Raw genomic sequence first — 19247 nt, forward strand, 5'->3', positions numbered from 1 at the left:
GTTTAACTGTGACGGGTATTGTGTTTGCGCCGCAGATGCTTGAATGTGAACGGTGGTACATTGCGTTTCAGTGTTATCACGGTTCATGCTTTTGCTCTGAAATATATTATTAAAGGTCAAAGAGTCTCGGGAGTTTTATACGTGCAAAAAAAAGCAGACAAAGCTGCTGTGGAGGCAATAATGAGTGAATTAAAACCTGAGTCTTCTTAAGTCCTTACAGTAAAATTTAGTTTAGAAGACACTTTGAATATCACTCCTGATGCGTGTTAATTATTATGATTGCAAGTACATGAGGCAGAGGAGTCAAGTATTAACAGCGTTGAAGTTTGAGTCTTATTGGATGTTAGGAATGTACCAACTTTTATTCCTCCAGAAGCTTTTTCTTTCCTCTTCAAGGATTATTTTACAGCTCTTTCCAAAACCATTCACTTTTAGATGTAACAAGAATGGAAAACACTAAAAGGAATCTGTTTGCGGTGTGTTCAAAAGCTTTTAAAAAATGTGGCACTGACACTCTCTTTTTTCTGAAACCTGTCATGTTATATAATGTGTTCGTAATTTCTTATTGCTATAAGTTTTTATTGTGTGTGTGATTTTTGGCTTCTGTACTGGAATCATTTCTAGTTTCTCTACTGTTTCATAACAGTACACTAACAATACCCTTTAGTTTGTGGGGCACAACAAGACGTTTGGGGACATCGTGATTGACATTTTATGGAGGAAAAATAATTAGTAATTAGTTAAAAGGTCCAGTTTTTCAGCTGCATTTCTCTTCATATGTATGACCTCGTGTATGTCAGAAGACTCAGGGGTTTGCTGGTGCATTATGTAATAAATCTAAAGCAACTGGCCATAAAATCCTCCTAATATGTCACAGAGACTCTGGAATAATGTTCATATAACAAACTGAACTCACCAACAACAACAGTACAGACAAAATATTTGCATTAAAAAAAATCTTTTGCAGACTGCAAATAATGTTTATGTTTTGTAATCATGTTTTGGCATGTGGCGCCACCTACCTCTGTCTACCAATCATTGCAGTCAGTAGAGTCTCAGCTGCCGAGCAACCACGGGTTGCCAGTTACGTCAGAAAACGAAACCTAAAAGACCTCGGTATTTTGAATTTGAGTGTAGTAACCGTTTTTGGCCACATTCTTACATATGGCACCTTTAAATTACATTTTTAAATGTTTTGTGAATGTGGTTATAAGTCAGCGGTGGCTGTTACTTCGATGTCAGTCATAGTGAATGTAAGCTTTTCCTTTGTTGTTACATTATTTCTTCACATTTCCGCAGCTGCAGCAGCTTCTCTTCTTACAAACACAGTAACTCTGCGATTCTCAGCTTAATGACCTCTGACCTCTGACCTCTCTTTCTCTCTACAGATGTCAGCAACAGCAGCCGTGAGTCGAGGGTCGGTTCGATGCGGGAAATGGAGAAGAAGGCCGTGGTTCCTCTCGCCGTCATCTCCACGCTCACTGTCGTCGGACTTGTGGTCCTCATCAGCATCCTCGTCTACTGGAGGTCAGTTTTCAAAGCCGTTACGGCTAACAACGAAAAAGACCCAGCGTGTACATGTTATTATTATCCTTTGTGAAGGTGCGAGTCTGTTTGCAAACCAACAGACAGTGACGAGAACCTTAATCGTCCTCAAACATGACAGTTTTTGTCCCAGTCTGTGTGAGGAGCATGCAGTACACCAGTAGTTTCACACGGAGGCAGTCTGAGATCAGCTTTCCTCAAAACCTGAGGATCAAGCAAATACCACGGTAATCTGTCCTTCACAGAGAGAACACCGTGTGTGTGTGTGTTGGTCTTAGGTCAGTGACATGAACGTCAAGAACACGCTCAGTTATTATATATCAGAGATTTTGATAAAAACATATTTCATAATTTATAAATTGCAGCTGATATTTTCCCTTAGACTCAGCATTCATTTGAGCAGCCTAAAAAAGGCCTTAACTCAATTTAAGTCTTGGCCCTAAACTTAATAAGTTCCTCAGAAAATAGGTTTTTCAGGTGTTAATAATACAATCAATCGATAATTAATAGGCCAGGGCAAATACACATGTATTTCTTTATTACTTTTTTATTAACAAAAGCTATACAAAATGTTTATGGTGTATAGCAAGCACCCACAGTTTGTTACATTAAAAACGTTGTATTTTACAAAAGGAACGATCACAAATGTATAACCTTACAGACAAGGATGATGGATTTTGATTCTAAGCATCAGAGGAGAAACTAAAGACAAATATCGATTTATTAAATTAACAAGTGAAGCGTCCTAAAGGTGGATAACGGTGGCGAAAGCGACGTTAAGAGATGCTCCATCCACGATCCACGCGTAGACTTTATGCACTTTGTTCTCTGTGCTGTGAATAAATAGAGAAATCCTGCACTTTTAACTTTTTGTTTTCTTCAGTTAGACAGATATCGCCATGTATCGCTATATGATTATCACAGAATCGTTGTATCATGATGTTATCGGTATCGTGGACCATGTATCGTATCATGAGGTACACTGTGATTCTCACCCCCCGTACATACGGACTTGACAAAGTCCTAAAGAGGGTCTAAGTATATTGTACCAGCTTCCTTTTTTTGCTTTTCATTCTCTCACACGCTCTCTTTTATAGACCTTTTTATGTATGCATTAGTGATACAGAGAGTGAGAATATGTATGCGCGTGTGTGTGTGTTTGGGCCAGAATGAATAACCTTCAGCTGCCTCCTCCGCTCTACGTTTGACATCAGAGTGTTTTTAGTTCCTCTCAGTTGACCTTTTTTGCATTTATTGAAACTTACCAAATTATGACTTGGAGGAAACAAAAGTTTCTTTGACCCAAACATTTATTCTCTGCACCATCAACACGTCTCCATTTGACCGTCAAATAACCAACTTCTCAAATCCGATCAAGGACATTAAAGTTAAATCCACACTTTGAGTCCTATTTACCACAGACTGTACACCGCTCATCCGCTGTGCGGGGCAGCTCAACATGTTCTTCTTGTTTTGCATCTTCCTCATCGTTGTATCTTGAAGATTGAGCAGCACTAAGCTGATAATAATCTGAGGGAGCGAGGGGAGGGAGGAGGGGGGGGATTAATCCTCAGTGAAGAATGTACGGCGGCTGCAGCGCTGCAAGCGTCCACTCAAGCAGAGAGCGTCTTGAGAGGGTCGGGGGATAGAAAAGGACATTCGCCTGATTATGTCAGACAGAAGGAATCGTGTAAATGTCTTGTAGCGTTACAGGCAGGAGGCCAAAATGCACTAATCCTGCTGGTGTTGTGTCTTTTTTTTTTTCTTTTTTCTTTCCCTCGTGACAACATGGTGCTCATTTGGACACTGTTGCTGTGCTTTTGAGGTCAAGCAGTTTGAGGAGGTTTTAACTGTGGAAATTTGTCCCAACATTTGCAAAGAGCCAAAAGGCATCTGATCAAATCCACCTCTGACTGAACAGACTCTTTGACCTCCCAGCTCCAGAAACTGTGCCTTTTTTTTTTCTTTTTTTTTTTAAACGCTGTGTAAGTGAGAGGGGGCGTGGCTACAGTAGAGCAGCGAAAGCCCAACGTGTGCTTCTTTTGCCGATATATTGAACGATATATTTTGCATCACTTCTCCAAACAACGTCAAACTTGGCACTGCGCTTACTCGTGCCCGTAGAAAGGCACCTGTCAAGTTTGAAATCAGTCGGACCATCAGTTCGAGAGATATGTGAATAACACACACACACATTCTTGTACTTGCTGCATATTGAGGACTGGGTGTAATTGCTAAGTAAGTGAGGACCCGCATTACCGCTTTGTAAATCAACACAATTATAAATATCTACTTCATGAATGACATCTATAAAGAACTACTGGGTGCAGTACAATAAAATGTCTGCAGGTGGACCCCCAGAGCAAAAAGTGTGTGAAACACCAGGGCTGGAAAACGGGTTTTTGTACCAAATTGAGGAGCTGTGTTATATAGCATGTTTACAACCTTAGGAAGTGATTTCGATGAAGACAAAGTGGGGACTGGCCAAAATGTCCTCTTTGTAAAAATGACCTCACTTTGTTGGTTAAAAACCCTCACTTGTCCTCAGCACGCTGCAAGTACAAGAACACACACACACACACAGACGGACGTTCCTGTAATTTATAGTGAGCGGCCGGTCTCTCTCCTCCCGTTCCTCTCTAAGACCATTGAAAGGGTGTTGTTCAAGCAGGTCACTGAATTCCTCTCCCAAAATGACCACTTTGACCCCGTCCAGTCTGCCTTCAAAAGTAGCCACTCCACTGAAACGGCTCTGTTGTCTGTGACAGACGCCTTAAAAGAAGCCAGAGCGGTAACTGAGTCCTCCCCTCGACCGCATTTACTTGCCGATCCCTGCTGGTGTGGAGAAGGTTGACTCGTCAAACAGTTCACAGCGTTTTTTACAGGAAGATGGAGACAGGAGATGCATGAAGAGTTAAAGGTCACATAGAGTGGTCCTGTTGCACATAAATGTTAGTTATGGAGGTCTACTTACATATATTAACTTGTTTTTATGGTCAAAAACCTCATAGTTGCTGTGAACTAGCTGATAGAAATCCTCTTTTCTGACAGTGTATTTCTGCTGCAAGATTTCAGAGTGAACTTTCACCCCCAGAAGACAGAGTCTTGTGATTGGCCAGTACTATCCAGCACATCCGTTCTCAGAAGCAGCGATAATAGGAACTTCCGGTCTAGTTCCGCTTTAACACGGGATTAAAACAGGGAACATGTATTTTTCATTTCACGGGCTCTTTAATATCTCGTAAGGGAAGATCTCAAAGAGGCTCAAATTGTCTCATATTAGGCCGTAACATGATGACAGTGAGATGCAACATGGAAACAAAAAAGACACAGAGAGCGACATGAACAGATGAAAAATGCAATCACAACCACTTTCTTTGTAGACACGTTGTCACTTTGAGGCTGGAGCTCCCAATATCGTGGGCAGGAACACATTTTGCACACAGGTGTTTCTCTGGACAAAGATGAAAGAGACACCATAAAACAAATGTATTAATTACAGACTTACAAGGACAGACTGGTTCATTTGTCTGCACAAGAGACTCGAGATTATTTTGTTACAGATCACATATTAAACTGATTCAGTGCCAAATATTTGGAAAACCATGAAACATAGAGCATGAGTTTGTTTCTTCCTTCACACAAAAAAACCCAGATTAAGTTGTTTTAGAATCAAAATAAACTTTAAATTACATTTAAAATGGAAATTATTTTAGCTTTGGTTTAAAAAGACACACAAAATGACACACATTCTGACTTTTAAATGTATCCCAATTTTCAAATCTGACAGAATCAAACTTTATATTTGTGATATTTTTCTGAAAAAGGTCGGCACTATAGTCTCTCGCACATATTTTTTGGATGTAATGTTTCAGGAGTTTCCTTTGAAAGAAGACCAAGGACGTTGCTTTTATTATTATATTATTATCAGAGTGACTGAGTAACTGCCACCTTTTTATTTTAGGTACATTGTTTCCAGTCTTGTGTGACATAATGGCGGTGTATGGCAGCAGATGAAGTTAAATATTATTTCAGGAAGTAGGTGAGGGGCCAATATCAAGTAAATTCAACATTTAGCAAAAAAAAAGAACTGTTGAATACAAACGGTTTGTGTTTCCCTTCTTTAATCTCGGAGCTCTTTCTGTGCGTCTTTGTGATTGCTGATAATAATCCCTGTTGCCCATTTCTGGCCTGGAAGAACACAGGTTCATCATCAGAGACGATCTCATCCATTTAAAAACATGTTGAGGATTAGCAGAGCGGAACGTGATTTTGTCTGTATTTTGAGGAAGATTACTTCATGTTTTCCCAGAATCGGGGCTAAAGCAGAGCCTCATGAAAACAAAAGCATCTTCAGCTCCACAGAACCAGTGTTTCATCCCCTTTTTGTTTTTCATGCTCAACACAATTCTTTGTATTCAGTGTATTTGCTGGTTATTTTCCATATTATCTGATATGCTTGTCATGTCATTTCTCTTTTTTTTAATGTGAGTTCCTCCCCCAACTGCTATGGAGTCTTATATTCTGCCTGATGCTGACACCAGACCAGGGTCATGCTGGGTTATTTGAGGTCACCTGTCTTTATTCTCAGGTGTTGCCGATTGAAAAGGGCAGAAAAACAGTTTTCTACTGTAATCTGGTTTATTGGAAATGGAAAATAAGTGGCAGAGGTGGAAAGAGATCTGAAATATTCTACCCAAGTAAAAGTACCACAATTTTGATAACATCTTACTTAAAGGTGCATTATGTAATAAATGTAAAGCAACTGGCCATAAAATCCTCGTACTATGTCACAGAGACTCAGGAATAATGTTCATATAACAAACTGAACTCACCAACAACAACAGTACAGACAAAATATTAGCATTAAAAAAAATATTTTGCAGACTGCAAATCATGGTTATGTTTTGAAATCATGTTTTGGCATGTGGCGCCACCTACCACCATCTACCAATCATTGCAGTCAATAGAGTCTCAGCTGCCAAGCAACCATGGGTTGCCAGTTACGTCTGAACTGCAATGGCGGAGAAAACTAAACTTAAAGACCTCGGTATTTAGAATTTGTGTGTAGTAACAGTTTTTGGCCACATTCTTACATATGGCGCCTTTAAGTACAAGTAAACGTGCTGGTCTAAAAATGTACTCAAGTTAAAGTTAAAAATCATTATAATAATAGTTACTTAGTTTTTTTTTTTAACAAGGTTGGGGTTATTTTGTGTGTTGTGCAAAAGGGACAAGGGGACACAAATCTCACATGAATTGTTTTTAATTCAAGGCAAAACTTAAAAAAATTTCCAACAAAATTTCCAACAAAATAAAATATGTAAACACATAATGTATCAGTCAAAATGGGTCAAAGGTAGGGATGGGCAATATATTGTTATAAAAAAATGTTGATATATTTTTAGATGGGATATGAAATTGGACCATATCGTATATATCGGTATAGTTCCTTACACAGCTTTGATTAAAAAAAAAAAAAAAAAAAAGGTAGTCCTGTTTTTATGAAGTTTACACTTTATTATTTGAACAGCTGAGGATTTATTCATGAACCAGATGAAGAAACCTGTTTAGTATTTATTCACTGAAATAACCGGTTACAATAAAACTACTGTCATATTTGACTTTGACTGAACATTTGATTTCACAGCTCTCACTTTGCAGAAAAAATATCGGGATATATATATATCGTATATCGATATTCAGCCTTTATATATCGGGATATGACTTTTGGTCCATATGGCTCAGCCAGGTCACAAATGCGTTAACTTTCTCACTCAGGGACCTTAATTAGTACCAATTCACCTCCTCTTTGTCCTCATCATCGTTCACCTGTCACCAGTACAGGACTGAGTCGCTACAGGAACATTCAGAGAATAAACGCAGCAGCTTTTATTCTCTGAAAGTATTTAGAGGTCCCTGTAACTGATGCACTTATTTTGTTGACAGGACGTGTTTTCAGACGGCTCACTTCTACATCGACGACAGCTCGTCACCCAGAGTCATCGCCGCGGCCTCGGCTCTAACATCTGGTAAAAAACACATTTCTGTTTCAGGTTCATGTTTGACTTTTAAAATGACCTTACTTTAAAAAGACATGTTTATTATACGGGTATTACGGTTACATTTAAATGCTACAAATGTGCGAACAATTCTTGAAAATGTTGTTTCCTTTCCTGACAAAATTATCCTAATTTTTTCCTAATTTTCATTCATTCATTCATTCATTCATTCATTCATTCATTGCAGATGAGCAGATGGCTTTTCCAGTCAGAGACTTTGTCAAACACGTCGCTGAGCTTCATCACACTCAGGGCTTCCAGCGAGAGTTTGAGGTATGAAATCAGGAATAATCTTTTGACTAAATATGACTAAATGCCTTTTTTTGACATGGGTGTGTTTGTGTGTTTGTTTGTCATGTTGTGTGCATGTTGCTTGTTGACCTGTGATGATGTCATATTCACCCGTTTGATGCAGCACTGAAACATTGCATATCAATACTATAATAATGATTAAAGTGAGTGTATTTTAGCTTTTCGGTTACAAAGTAATTATGAAAACAGAAAATGTAAAATAAACGCCATCTTTTCGTTTTCTGAATTGTTGCAAATGTTTCACCTGGTTCATCTGTTCGGGTCATAAAATGATGGAATTAAAGTTTTCTCTGTATTCCATCATCACACCAACACTTTCAACAGGAAAGCGTCCCAGTCCCAGTCCCAGTCCTCCAGCCCATGTTTTGCCTCCTACATTTTTGTTTTCTTTGGGTCGATTTTCCCTGTTTGTCGGCTGATGGCATGAACTGTGACATGAATTTGTTGTGCTTCAGTGGGTTTTTTTGTGCGCGTGTTGTCGTGTTGTAATTTGTGTTTTTTTTGTACTTCTTTGTTTAACTGTGTTGTCATGGAAACGTCCTGGCTGCCTGCTGCTCCCTCACCCTCGTCATTAGATACTGAAGGAGAGCTACGAGGTAAGACGCTCTCCTCCTCCTGACAAAACTCTCCTCTACATACATACGGTCATGTTGTAGCTGTGAGCGTTTGTCTTTGTCTCGCTCAGTGTTGTTCTTGTTTACGTGAAACATGTGGACGTGCAACGCATGGCTGCTCTTTGGTTTCAAAGATTCAAGAACTTTATTGCCATAAAGCACATGTGTCAAACTCAAGGCCCAGGGGCCAGATGTGGCCCACCACATCATTTAATATGGCCCGCGAGTGATTAATTGGTCTTAAAAATCTGTGTTAAAAGAATACTTATGCTGCTTTAAGACGTGCGTTGACCATAAACTACATTTCCCACAATGCATGACGATTGCATTACCCGCAAAGAGACCGCACCGCCACTAGATCACATGTATCATCGTATATGCATCATGCGACGAGAGTAAATTGAATCAGTAATAAATACAGAAAGTTATTTAGCAATATTTCACAGTAGTTAGTGTAGTTACCTTTATTTTTACATTATATTTGATAACATTTAGTTACATTTATTCTGTATGACAGTTACATCTGGCCCTTTGAGGGTAACCATTATGCTGATGTGGCCCTCGGTGAAAATGGGTTTGACACCCCTGCCATAAAGCATTTCAGGTATATATATTTGTACAGATAAAGGAACCAGGGGGTAGGAGGGGTAACATTATACACACAATAAATATCTACAAAAAGAGAGGACGTTATAAGCATTCATAAATAAGTAGAAAAATAACAATAAACAAGTAGCAAGGGATCTGTAAATAGGTAGCAAAACTTAATATGTAAGTTAATATGGGTAAAACTAAAGAAAATCTGTGACCAAGTAGGAAATTAAATCACTGTTAAAAATAAAAACGTTATATTGAGTATTTAACATTTTATACTATATATAATAGTTATACACAACTATTTAAAAAAAAAAAAACTGTATTATATTTTCCACACTGTAAATTAATATTGAAGACAAGAATGATCACCAACTACACTACTGGTCAAAAGTTTGGGGTCACCTATACAATATACAATTTTGCGTTTTCCCTTAAAAGTCACACTTTTATTCATCAAAACAGTCGCAAAATGAAAAGGAAACTATAGTCAAGACATTGACAAGATTAGAAAGAATGATTTTTATTCAAAATAATAATTTTGCCCTTTGGTCAAAGAACCAGCAAAACTGTTTTCAGCTGTGCTAACATCATTGCACAAGGGTTTTCTAATCATCCAATAGCCTTCTAACGCTATTAGCAAACACAATGTACCATTAGAACACTGGAAATGGGTCTCTATAAAGAGTGTATTTCTGATTCATTTAATGTTATATTCATTGAAAAAAAGTGCTTTTGCTTCAAAAATAAGGATGTTTCTAAGTGACCCCAAACTTGCACTGGTAGTGCATATTATTAGATGTAAAAGATCTTTAACACCTAAGCCTCAACATTTTTGTTTCCTTATTTTAACCATAAAAGGGCCAGAAAATGTCCTGTAAGTGCTTTAACTCACGGTTATTTACAACTTACTGCATGTTTAAATAGTATATTATGAATTTAAAATGAAGTTTTATTTAGAAAAAAACATGAACAACAGATTTTGTGTGTTTAATTATAAATTTGAACAGTATAAAATAAGATTTGTTTGAGTCTTCAATAAATGGAATAATAAATTAAATGGAAAAGAGAGAAAAGTAGAAATTCTCTGTTCCATTAAAGTCTGCATGTGTGTTTTAAGGAGGTGCAGACGTGCACAGTGGACATGGAGATGACCACTGACGGCTCCAATCATCCCGACAACAAAAATAAAAACAGATACAGCAACATCCTGGCCTGTGAGTATGTCTTGAATTTAAATTTAACATTTGAGGTGATTGTAATGAGCACACGGACGGACAGAAAGTGTTCTTTTGCCACATTGATCTGATCCCGTTTGTCTTTAACCCTCAGACGACCACAGCCGAGTGCGCCTCTCCTCGCACGGCGATAAGCACGGAAGGGCAAGAGATTACATCAACGCAAACTACGTCGATGTAAGGAACTGTTTTATATCATTTTTAAACAAGGATGTCGGTATAATTTCAAACGGAGGCCATCGCCTTCACTCAGAGGCTCCTTTCCGAGCAGTGAATCTATTAAACACGCAGTCAAAAGTTATTTTTATTCTCAGAGCCACTGCACAGTTTCCGTCTAATCTTTCTAAGCGTACATCTGCCTATTTCTAAACCTTTTCATGAGGCGCGCTGTTGTCGTGAGAGAACCCGCGGAGCCCTCCATTATGCTTGTTGCTGCACGATTTAAAAAATCTCATTCCTAGTGTCTTGTTGTTTTGTGACTCACTCACTCACTCACTCGCACACAGACAAAAATCCTTGCGGCAGTCACTGCCTCTCTGTAGAGCCGACGCCGTGCAGGTTGTGAAGTTTGTGGCATCGCGTCGAGGATCTCTACAGCTCACACTTTTGTCTGCGTCTCACTGTATGAAGGCAACTTCACGCCCCCGCCAGCCGTGCGAAGGTTATGGCTCTATTATAGCGAGTGATTGAATGTTGTCCTCTGCTGAGAACTTGTGACACTTTACTGTGCTGCCCTTTGCTCAAACTAAGTGTTTTGGATGTCGGCGTGATTTTGATGTTAAGAGTTAAAAATGTGAGCCTTTCTGATTAGTTTTTTTTTTTGTTATGGCAATTTATTTTCAGATGTGAGTGCTTGTTCAGCAGACTCCCAGTCTTTTCTTGCTCATAACCTAGTTTTTCATTTATTTGACTGCAGGTGTTTAAGAGCACAGGTAGGAATCCTTTATAGGTTTTTTAAATTAGCCTTGTGCTGTAGATCCCTATGATGGGCTGTTTAATTTTTTTTCCTATGCCAAAGTCAATTCTGCACTAAGCAGTATAATTTATTGCACAATTATTTGCATTTACATTATCCAAAGTTGCAAAGGTACGAAGCCCAAGAAGTGACATGAGTTGAAGCAAAAAAAACATATTGGTGGGAAAAAAAAGTGACATGAGAAAAATAAAAAGCATTGTGAGATGTCGGCTTTGAAAGTCGAGATCCCGAGTTTAAAAAAACGAAGAAAAAACGACGGGAAAAAATGTACGATTAAAAAAAGTGACGAGAGAAAAAAAAAAACATTGCGAGATGTCGGCATTTCAAACTCGAAAAATCAGCTTTCAAAGCCGACATCTCGCAATGCTTCTTTTTTTCGCAAATGTTTATTTCCGTCATTTTTAAACCCGAGATTTGGATTTTGAAAGTCAAGATCTCGACTTTCAAAGCCGATATATATCTAGCAATGCTTTATTTTTTTTTAAATGTGGTTAAAACAATGTTTTGATAATGAGTAGCAGTGCATCCACCGTTCCAGAGGGGGGAGCTGCGTTTCTGAGAGCTGGTGTGCTAATTATGTCACTTCCGGGTATTAGCCAATCACAAGATAGTTGGGAAGGCTCTACGCTGGCTGGCCAATCACAACACTGTCTTCTGGGTGTGAGAGTTCAGGCTGAAACACTGTGGCTGAGGACAGCGTCAGTAAGGAGAGATTTCTATCGGCTCATTCACAGCAACTAGGAGGTTTTTGACCATAAAAACAAGTTAATGTATGTAAGTAGACCTCCATAACTAACATATATGTGCAACAGGAACACTCTATGTGAGCTTTAATTGAGAGAATTTGTTGTCCCCAAAAAATGCCCTCGAATAATTGAATTAGTTTTTAAAGGTGTAATACAAAAGTGGATTTTGAGTTATATAAACCCATAAATACTACGCAGTGTCCCTTTAAATTTGAACATTTCAAAGTCAAGATCTCGACTTTCAAATCCGATATCTAGCAATGCTTTGTATTCCTCTCTCTCGTCACTTTTTTTCTGCATTTTTTTCGTCTTTTTTTTACAAAGCAAACCAAAATAATGCCGACTTGTATTAAAACAATTCTACTGCTGCTAGTGAAACAATTCTTCACAGTTCTTTTGTTGAATTTCCCACTGAAGCAGCTGCTGTGTGTGTATGTTTGTGTGTGTATGTGTGTGTATGTGTGTGTGTGTGTGTGTGTGTGTATCCTCAGGGTTATAAAAAGTCCAGGTCCTACATCGCAGCTCAGGGTCCTCTGAGGTCGAGCACCGAGGACTTCTGGAGGATGATTTGGGAGCAAAACGCCAGCGTCATTGTCATGATCACAAACCTGGTGGAGAATGGACGAGTGAGTAGTGAATTTGTCCTACTTTTATTCATTTCAGTTAAGTCACAAATGTACAGGCTTATTTTAGATTACTAGCTATATACTGTATGTATTCAGTTTAAATGTGCAGACAGTAGTTAACCCTTAGCGCTCACACGGCACAGGTCTGTGATTGCCGTGGCAATAATACACAACTCCTTATATGGACATCCTGGGGGGGGGGGTAAGAAATAGTTTTTTGTCTCATTTGTTGTTGCGTCAACGTTATGATTAATTTCTAATTTGTTATATATATATCAAACCCTGAGTAGCAATTGTTGTGCAGAAGTCACAAAATAGACCGTTTTTTGTTTTCTTTTTGATCAAGCCATGCAAATTTTGAACTGTGACGCATTTTTGTTTTGAGTACTTTTAAGCTCATGTGTGTTTAACCTACAGGTTGTGCTGAAAAAAAGGATATAAAACACATTCTTCTAACCTCTGTTTCTACATAATGGAAAAAAACTGCCTAAATTGTCTGTGTTGTAAAGGGTTTATAATGTATTTTAATTTGGATGAAATGTTCTAAAAGTGTAAATGTGTGAAAAATGTGAAATGGACTCACAGACCGTTTTCTTTTCTACAAAAAAAAAGCAGAGACTGTGATTTAATATGTGAGTTGCTGTGTTCCCTCAGAGGAAGTGCGATCAGTACTGGCCCACAGAAGTGCAGGAGGAGTACGGCAGCTTCCTGGTGACGGTGAAAAGCAGCAGAGTCCTCGCTCACTACACCCAGAGAACCTTCACTGTCAGGAACACACACGTCAAAAAGGTCAGAGAACCAAGTTCTTAGATCGGAGCGTATTTTGAGCATAATCTGGATCCAGTGAGTCACGTCCTCTGTGGTTTGGTTTGCCTGCAGGGCTCAGTGAAGGGACGGAACAATGAGCGCACAGTTCTTCACTACCATTACACCCAGTGGCCCGACATGGGCGTCCCCGAGTTCGCCCTGCCACTGCTCAGCTTCATTCGCAAGTCATCCAGTGCCAGGACAGACGACCACATGGGCCCACTGGTGGTGCACTGCAGGTACATTCTGATAAAAAAACTGAATTAGATTTCACATATTTTTCTTGACATTTTCACTTATATTTGTGTCTTTTCGTTGCTGTTGTGCAGTGCGGGAGTCGGCCGCACGGGAACCTACATCGTCCTGGACAGCATGTTGAGACAGATGAGAGAAGAAGGCACCGTCAACATCACAGGCTTCCTGAAACACATCCGCACACAGAGGAACTACCTGGTCCAGACAGAGGTCAGCAGCCCACCTGACAAACACAGTCGCACTCGTATATTCATGCAGCTGTTCAGACGTTAGGATTTTCACACCGTTTTAAGCAGTTTCACTGGACATGGGTTGCCAAGCGTTCCGTAAAATAAGGATTTGCTTAATGCTTTGTTCTTTATTTTTTGGCAAAAAGTCAGCACAAAACCATGACAGATTAGTCCTCTTATGAAGATTACGCGATTCGTATGAGGGGAAAAATAAAACCCTCCTCCTGCCGTCAGTCCCTGAAAATAGGCACTTTTAATTGGCCGTCCGATTCATTGTGAGTCCTGTGTGTCATAGCAACAGATATGTAAAGGTGAAATGGCCACAGGATGATACAAGATTGCAAAATGATATAAAACCTTTACATGCAAACTCATATTTGATTAATAGAAAGTTACGCACATAGAAATGATATTGTAAAACAGCAAAACGGCACCTTTTACTCAACTGTGTTTACCTCACATGTGTGTCTAACTGCAGTGCTTTCCATCTCCTTTGTGCAGGAACAGTATATTTTCATCCACAATGCCTTGGTGGAAGCCATCTTAGCCGGGGAGACAGAGGTGGGGGCAGCTCACCTGCACAAGTACGTCGACGAGCTGCTGACCCCGGGGTCTTCTGGGAAGACGTGCCTGGACAAGCAGTTCAAGGTGAGCAGGGGGTCGTCCAGCTCTTCTCTCTCTGTCACCTCTGACCTTTCATGACCCCTCACCTTGTTCATGTGCTATTTACAGCTGGTTTGTCCCTCCGTAAAGCAGTGCGACTACTCTACAGCTCTGCAGGACTGCAACCGCAGTAAGAACAGGAACTGCTCTGTGATACCTGGTGAGTCCAACACGTGAGGCGACGTCTTGTTTGTTCAGGCAAAGAGAAGAAAATGCGACAGGAGTCTCGATACAATTCTTGATGAATTCTTGTCTTGTCTGTCTCCACAGTGGAGAGGTCCAGAGTGCGTCTCTCTACATCTGTGGGGGAAACATCAGACTACATCAATGCGTCGTACATCGCAGTAAGAAATGATCAAATACAACAATAATGCACCTTTAAAGCAGTACAAGTAATGTAGAAATGTAGATTATCTTAAATCAGGCATGTCCAAAGTCCAGGGTTTGCTGTACACCTTTTTTTAAATAAGACGTGCCTATAACTGTTGGTGTTATGTACATATATATATATTAAATTGCATTATATTATATTATAACTGTAAATGTAACTTTATCTTGTGTTGTTTGACTCCAGATTGTCACAATGAAAATATGGTTGTTATGAAACATGAATTTTTATGTAACTTTCAGCCAAGTCAGGAGTAAATTATTTAAATTACTCTTGCGCTAATCCACGGTGATGTGATCTTGCAGGGTTACAGGCAGAAGAGTGAGTTCATCATTACCCAGAATCCCCTGCCTGCCACCGTCAAGGACTTCTGGAGAATGATATGGGACCACAACACCCAGACCATTGTGTCTCTGCAAGGGACACCAGCAAGTGGGGTGAGAAAGTTTTTTTTTGTTTGAATTCTTTTTAACTTGAAATTGTAGAATTTATTAATTGAGAGAATTTGGTGTTGCGAAAAAATGCCCTACAATAATTTAATTACTTTTTAAATCAAATTTAGGCTATTGAAAATGACTACAGTATAAAGGCGTTAAAGGATTAATAATGAGGATTTGTGACATTTACCATAATAATAATATTATTATTATTATCATCATCATTATTATTATATATAATATATACTATAAAGATGAAATGTACTCACTGTTATCATTCTATTATCATATTCTCACTGTAGTGTCATATAAAGTGTTGCTGTTAACTCTATTTATTGAGCAAATATTTTCCCTCTCTAGGGATCACCTGCCTTTTTCAGTGATGCCTATTCATAATACTCATACATAATAAATATATAAAAAAAACTATTATTTTAACCAGCCTTGGCTTTATTTATTGCTGTGTTTCAGAAATGCAACATCAAAGTGCACGCGAACGTCTTTGAAAGGAAATGTCATGCAACCAAGTCTTGCGCTGCAGATGTTTTGTTGCCTTTTGTCGGCTCAGTGTGAGATATATCAACCATTTACCACTTGCCACCTCCTGTGTTATCAGGCGGACAAGAACGAGGCAGAGACGTGCGCCTTCTGGCCCAGCAAAGGGAAGCCGCTCGCATTTGACGCGTTCACCGTCGCGCACTGCAACGAGGACCGCGTCTGTCTGACCAACGAGGACGTGCTGGTGGTCGAGGAGTACGTGCTGGAGGCGAAACAGGTCAGTGCAAACCTGATGAGACAACTTTGAGTAGACTGCAGAGAAGAGTGTTCAAGGTTTTAATGATTCAGTAGCCTTTAAAACATCTTTAATCTTCAATGTCTTTGGACTGTGGGATTTTCCCACAGTTTGAGGTCCTTATTTTTGAAGGAAAAGCACTTTTTTTCAATGAATATAACATTAAATGAATCAAAAATGCACCCAATACATTGTTAATGTGGTAAACCACTATTCTAGCTGCAAAAGTATGGTTTTTAATGGAATATGTACATAGGTGTATAGAGGCCTATTTCCAGTGTTCTAATGGTACATTGTGTTTGCTAATCGTGTTAGAAGGTTATTGGATGATTAGAAAACCCTTGAAAACCCTTGTGCAATGATGTTAGCACAGATGAAAACAGTTTTTCTGGTTCTTTGACGAAAGCAAAGTTTGAAGGGCAAAATTATTATTTGGAATAAAAATCAATATTTCTAATCTTGTCAATGTCTTGACTAGATTTTCTATTCATTTTGCAACTCTTTTGATGAATAAAAGTGTGACCTTTAATGGAAAACACAAAAAAACTGTATAAGTGACCGGTAGTGTACTTTATTAATAATTATTTATTTATTTATTTATATATATTAGAAATGATTTCTCTGTATTTAACCCATCCTCCACTAGGAACCGTCTAGAATTAGGAGTAGTGGTCAGCAATAGGGGTTTAGGTACCTTTCCCTTTTGACCTGGTGGGGACTCAAACTGGCTCAACTCTCCGGTTACAAGCCAAGTTCCCTTTCCACTTGGCAGCGGCTGCACCTGAATTTCTCATGAGTGGTTGTTTGTTGACCCTGTATTTGTCCAGTGTACTGGCTCCAGCTTCACTGGTGAACCTGAATGTTTAAGCAGTAGATAACAGATTAATACATTATTGAAGTATCAATACCCCCCAACAATAAGGTGTGTTTATCTTGTTTGTCACTGGTGTGAGGACTCTCCCCCTCCTTATTTTGACAGGATGACTTCATTCTGGAGGTAAAACACTACCGCGCTCCCTGCTGGCCAAACCCTGACAGTCCCGTCAGCAACACCTTTGAACTGCTCAACCTGGTCAAACAGGGCAGCGCTGCCAAGGACGGACCCACTGTAGTCCACGATGAGTAAGATGTTATTCTTCTTTGACTGATTTAAAACCATGGAAATTACATTTTCTTGTATGGAGTCATTTTATTTTATCTTTTTTTTTTTTTTTTTTTTAACAGTGTGGGCGGAGTCACAGCCGGAACGTTCTGCTCGCTACTGTCACTGACTCGTCAGTTGGAGGCCGAGGCTTCAGTCAATGTTTTTCAAGTGGCCAAACTGACGAACCTCATGAGACCAGGCATCTTCAATGACATTGTAAGGATTTTTTGTTTTCATCTCACATTTGAAACGCACTTTGAAGGTTATTCCATCTTTACTATAATACTCTGCATTAATAGTAATTAGTAGTATTATAGTAAAAGAAGTATTTATATTAAAATAACATGACTTTTGTGCATTATTGTAAGGTTTGTTGGAAATATGGCTTCAAGTTGGGAGACAAAGGGGGATTTTTAGTCACTAAACAAAAGGCTCACTGAATAAATATGCTTTCTTCTGTCAAGCCAGTCCATAGAGAAATTGTAGGCTTAATTGGACATCTATCTATAAAGCAAATTCTGTCTGTCTGTCGGACTGTGACAGGCGTATCTCGCTGACCGTGAGTCAGATTGCCCTAAGACTTCATAGAGACCATAATAGCTGTGAACAAGGATCTGTTGAAAATATTTGCAAACCTCTTAAGGAATGATTTTAATGAATTTTTCGAAATTCAGGAAATGATCCATTTGCCCTGATGCACTTTGACAGTGAGCTGACTTTCTTCAAAAAAACAAAAAGTATCTTGGAATGACTTGAAATTTTCCATCATAATAATCGGCATCGCCCTGAACAAGGATCAGTTGAAAATATTTACAAACTTCTTAAGGAATAATTTTAATGAATTTTTGAAATTCAGGAAATGATCCATTTGCCCTGATGCACTTTGACAGTGAGCTGACTTTCTTTAAAAATACAAAAAGTATCTCGGAATGACTTGAAATTTACCATCATAATAGTCGGCATCGCCCTGAACCAGGATCCCTTGACAATATTTGCTAAGTGCTTATGGAATACTTTTAATGAATTTTTGAAATTCAGGAAATTATCCATTTTGCCTTGCCTCACTTTGACAGTGAGCTGAATTTCTTCAAAAAACATTAGGCACATTTGTGTTGTACCTAATGAGGTTGCACAGTGTTTTGTATTATTTTAGCCTTTACATTCCTTATCATGCATTTCCATAACTTCAGCTCCCATTACAGGAATACATACTTCCTACGGGCACTGCACTAGTAGATTTAATTACATTCGTTAGTGCCTTGTGTCCCTGCTGGCAGTGAGGGCAGACATGTCTTCAGTGAGGGCCACCATGCTTGCCTTATGCTGGTTCTCTGAACAGGAGACCCTTCAGGAAGTTCTGAATAAGTGTTGTTGTTGTTGTTGTTTTTTAAAGGAGCAGTACCAGTTCCTGTACAAAGCCATGTTGAGTCTCATTGGGACACAAGAAGATGAGAAAGTTCTCCAGTCCACTGACATCAATGGCACCATCGTGGTGGGAAGTGCCAGCAACACAGAGAGCCTTGAATCCCTGGTGTGATGAGAAAAGAGAGAGAAAAAAAAAAAGGAACTTTTCCAATCGAGCGACTGGTTCTTCCTTCTCAACTGCACAACAGAGGTACACACCTGATGCTATGCTGCAGCTGCTCAGTAAAAGACCGCTGTCGTTCAGGACTATGTGAGTTGTAGTTTGAGAATGGCTTGTGCAGAACTTTCTTTACTGTGTCTGGACTCCCTATGGTTTTGTAATGTGTGCCTTTTTTGTATTTTTCACCCTGTGTACGTACGTCTGTCTAACTTTGATACGAGCTGTAAACTAA

The 19247-nt window shown here is 39.1% G+C and overlaps 1 protein-coding gene across 1 annotated transcript in view; it reads left to right on the forward strand.

Moving 5' to 3' along the window:
• The window catches only part of ptprz1a (protein tyrosine phosphatase receptor type Z1a), a gene marked incomplete at both ends in the record, with an annotated part of 71684 nt that extends 52717 nt beyond the window's left edge, over window positions 1-18967 (forward strand). The window contains 18 exons of the mRNA XM_083893995.1: window positions 1389-1527; window positions 7495-7577; window positions 7795-7880; window positions 8495-8515; window positions 10248-10344; window positions 10460-10542; window positions 12579-12713; window positions 13368-13502; window positions 13593-13759; window positions 13850-13985; window positions 14507-14653; window positions 14738-14828; window positions 14939-15012; window positions 15362-15493; window positions 16110-16268; window positions 17266-17408; window positions 17511-17646; window positions 18824-18967. Coding sequence (XP_083750121.1) covers window positions 1389-1527; window positions 7495-7577; window positions 7795-7880; window positions 8495-8515; window positions 10248-10344; window positions 10460-10542; window positions 12579-12713; window positions 13368-13502; window positions 13593-13759; window positions 13850-13985; window positions 14507-14653; window positions 14738-14828; window positions 14939-15012; window positions 15362-15493; window positions 16110-16268; window positions 17266-17408; window positions 17511-17646; window positions 18824-18967 — 2108 coding nt within the window. The remainder of the gene's footprint in view (window positions 1-1388; window positions 1528-7494; window positions 7578-7794; window positions 7881-8494; window positions 8516-10247; window positions 10345-10459; window positions 10543-12578; window positions 12714-13367; window positions 13503-13592; window positions 13760-13849; window positions 13986-14506; window positions 14654-14737; window positions 14829-14938; window positions 15013-15361; window positions 15494-16109; window positions 16269-17265; window positions 17409-17510; window positions 17647-18823) is intronic.
• Window positions 18968-19247: the final 280 nt, after the last annotated feature.

The sequence above is a fragment of the Microchirus variegatus genome (genome assembly GCF_963457635.1).
Source record: "Microchirus variegatus genome assembly, chromosome: 8".
Taxonomy (NCBI): domain Eukaryota; kingdom Metazoa; phylum Chordata; class Actinopteri; order Pleuronectiformes; family Soleidae; genus Microchirus; species Microchirus variegatus.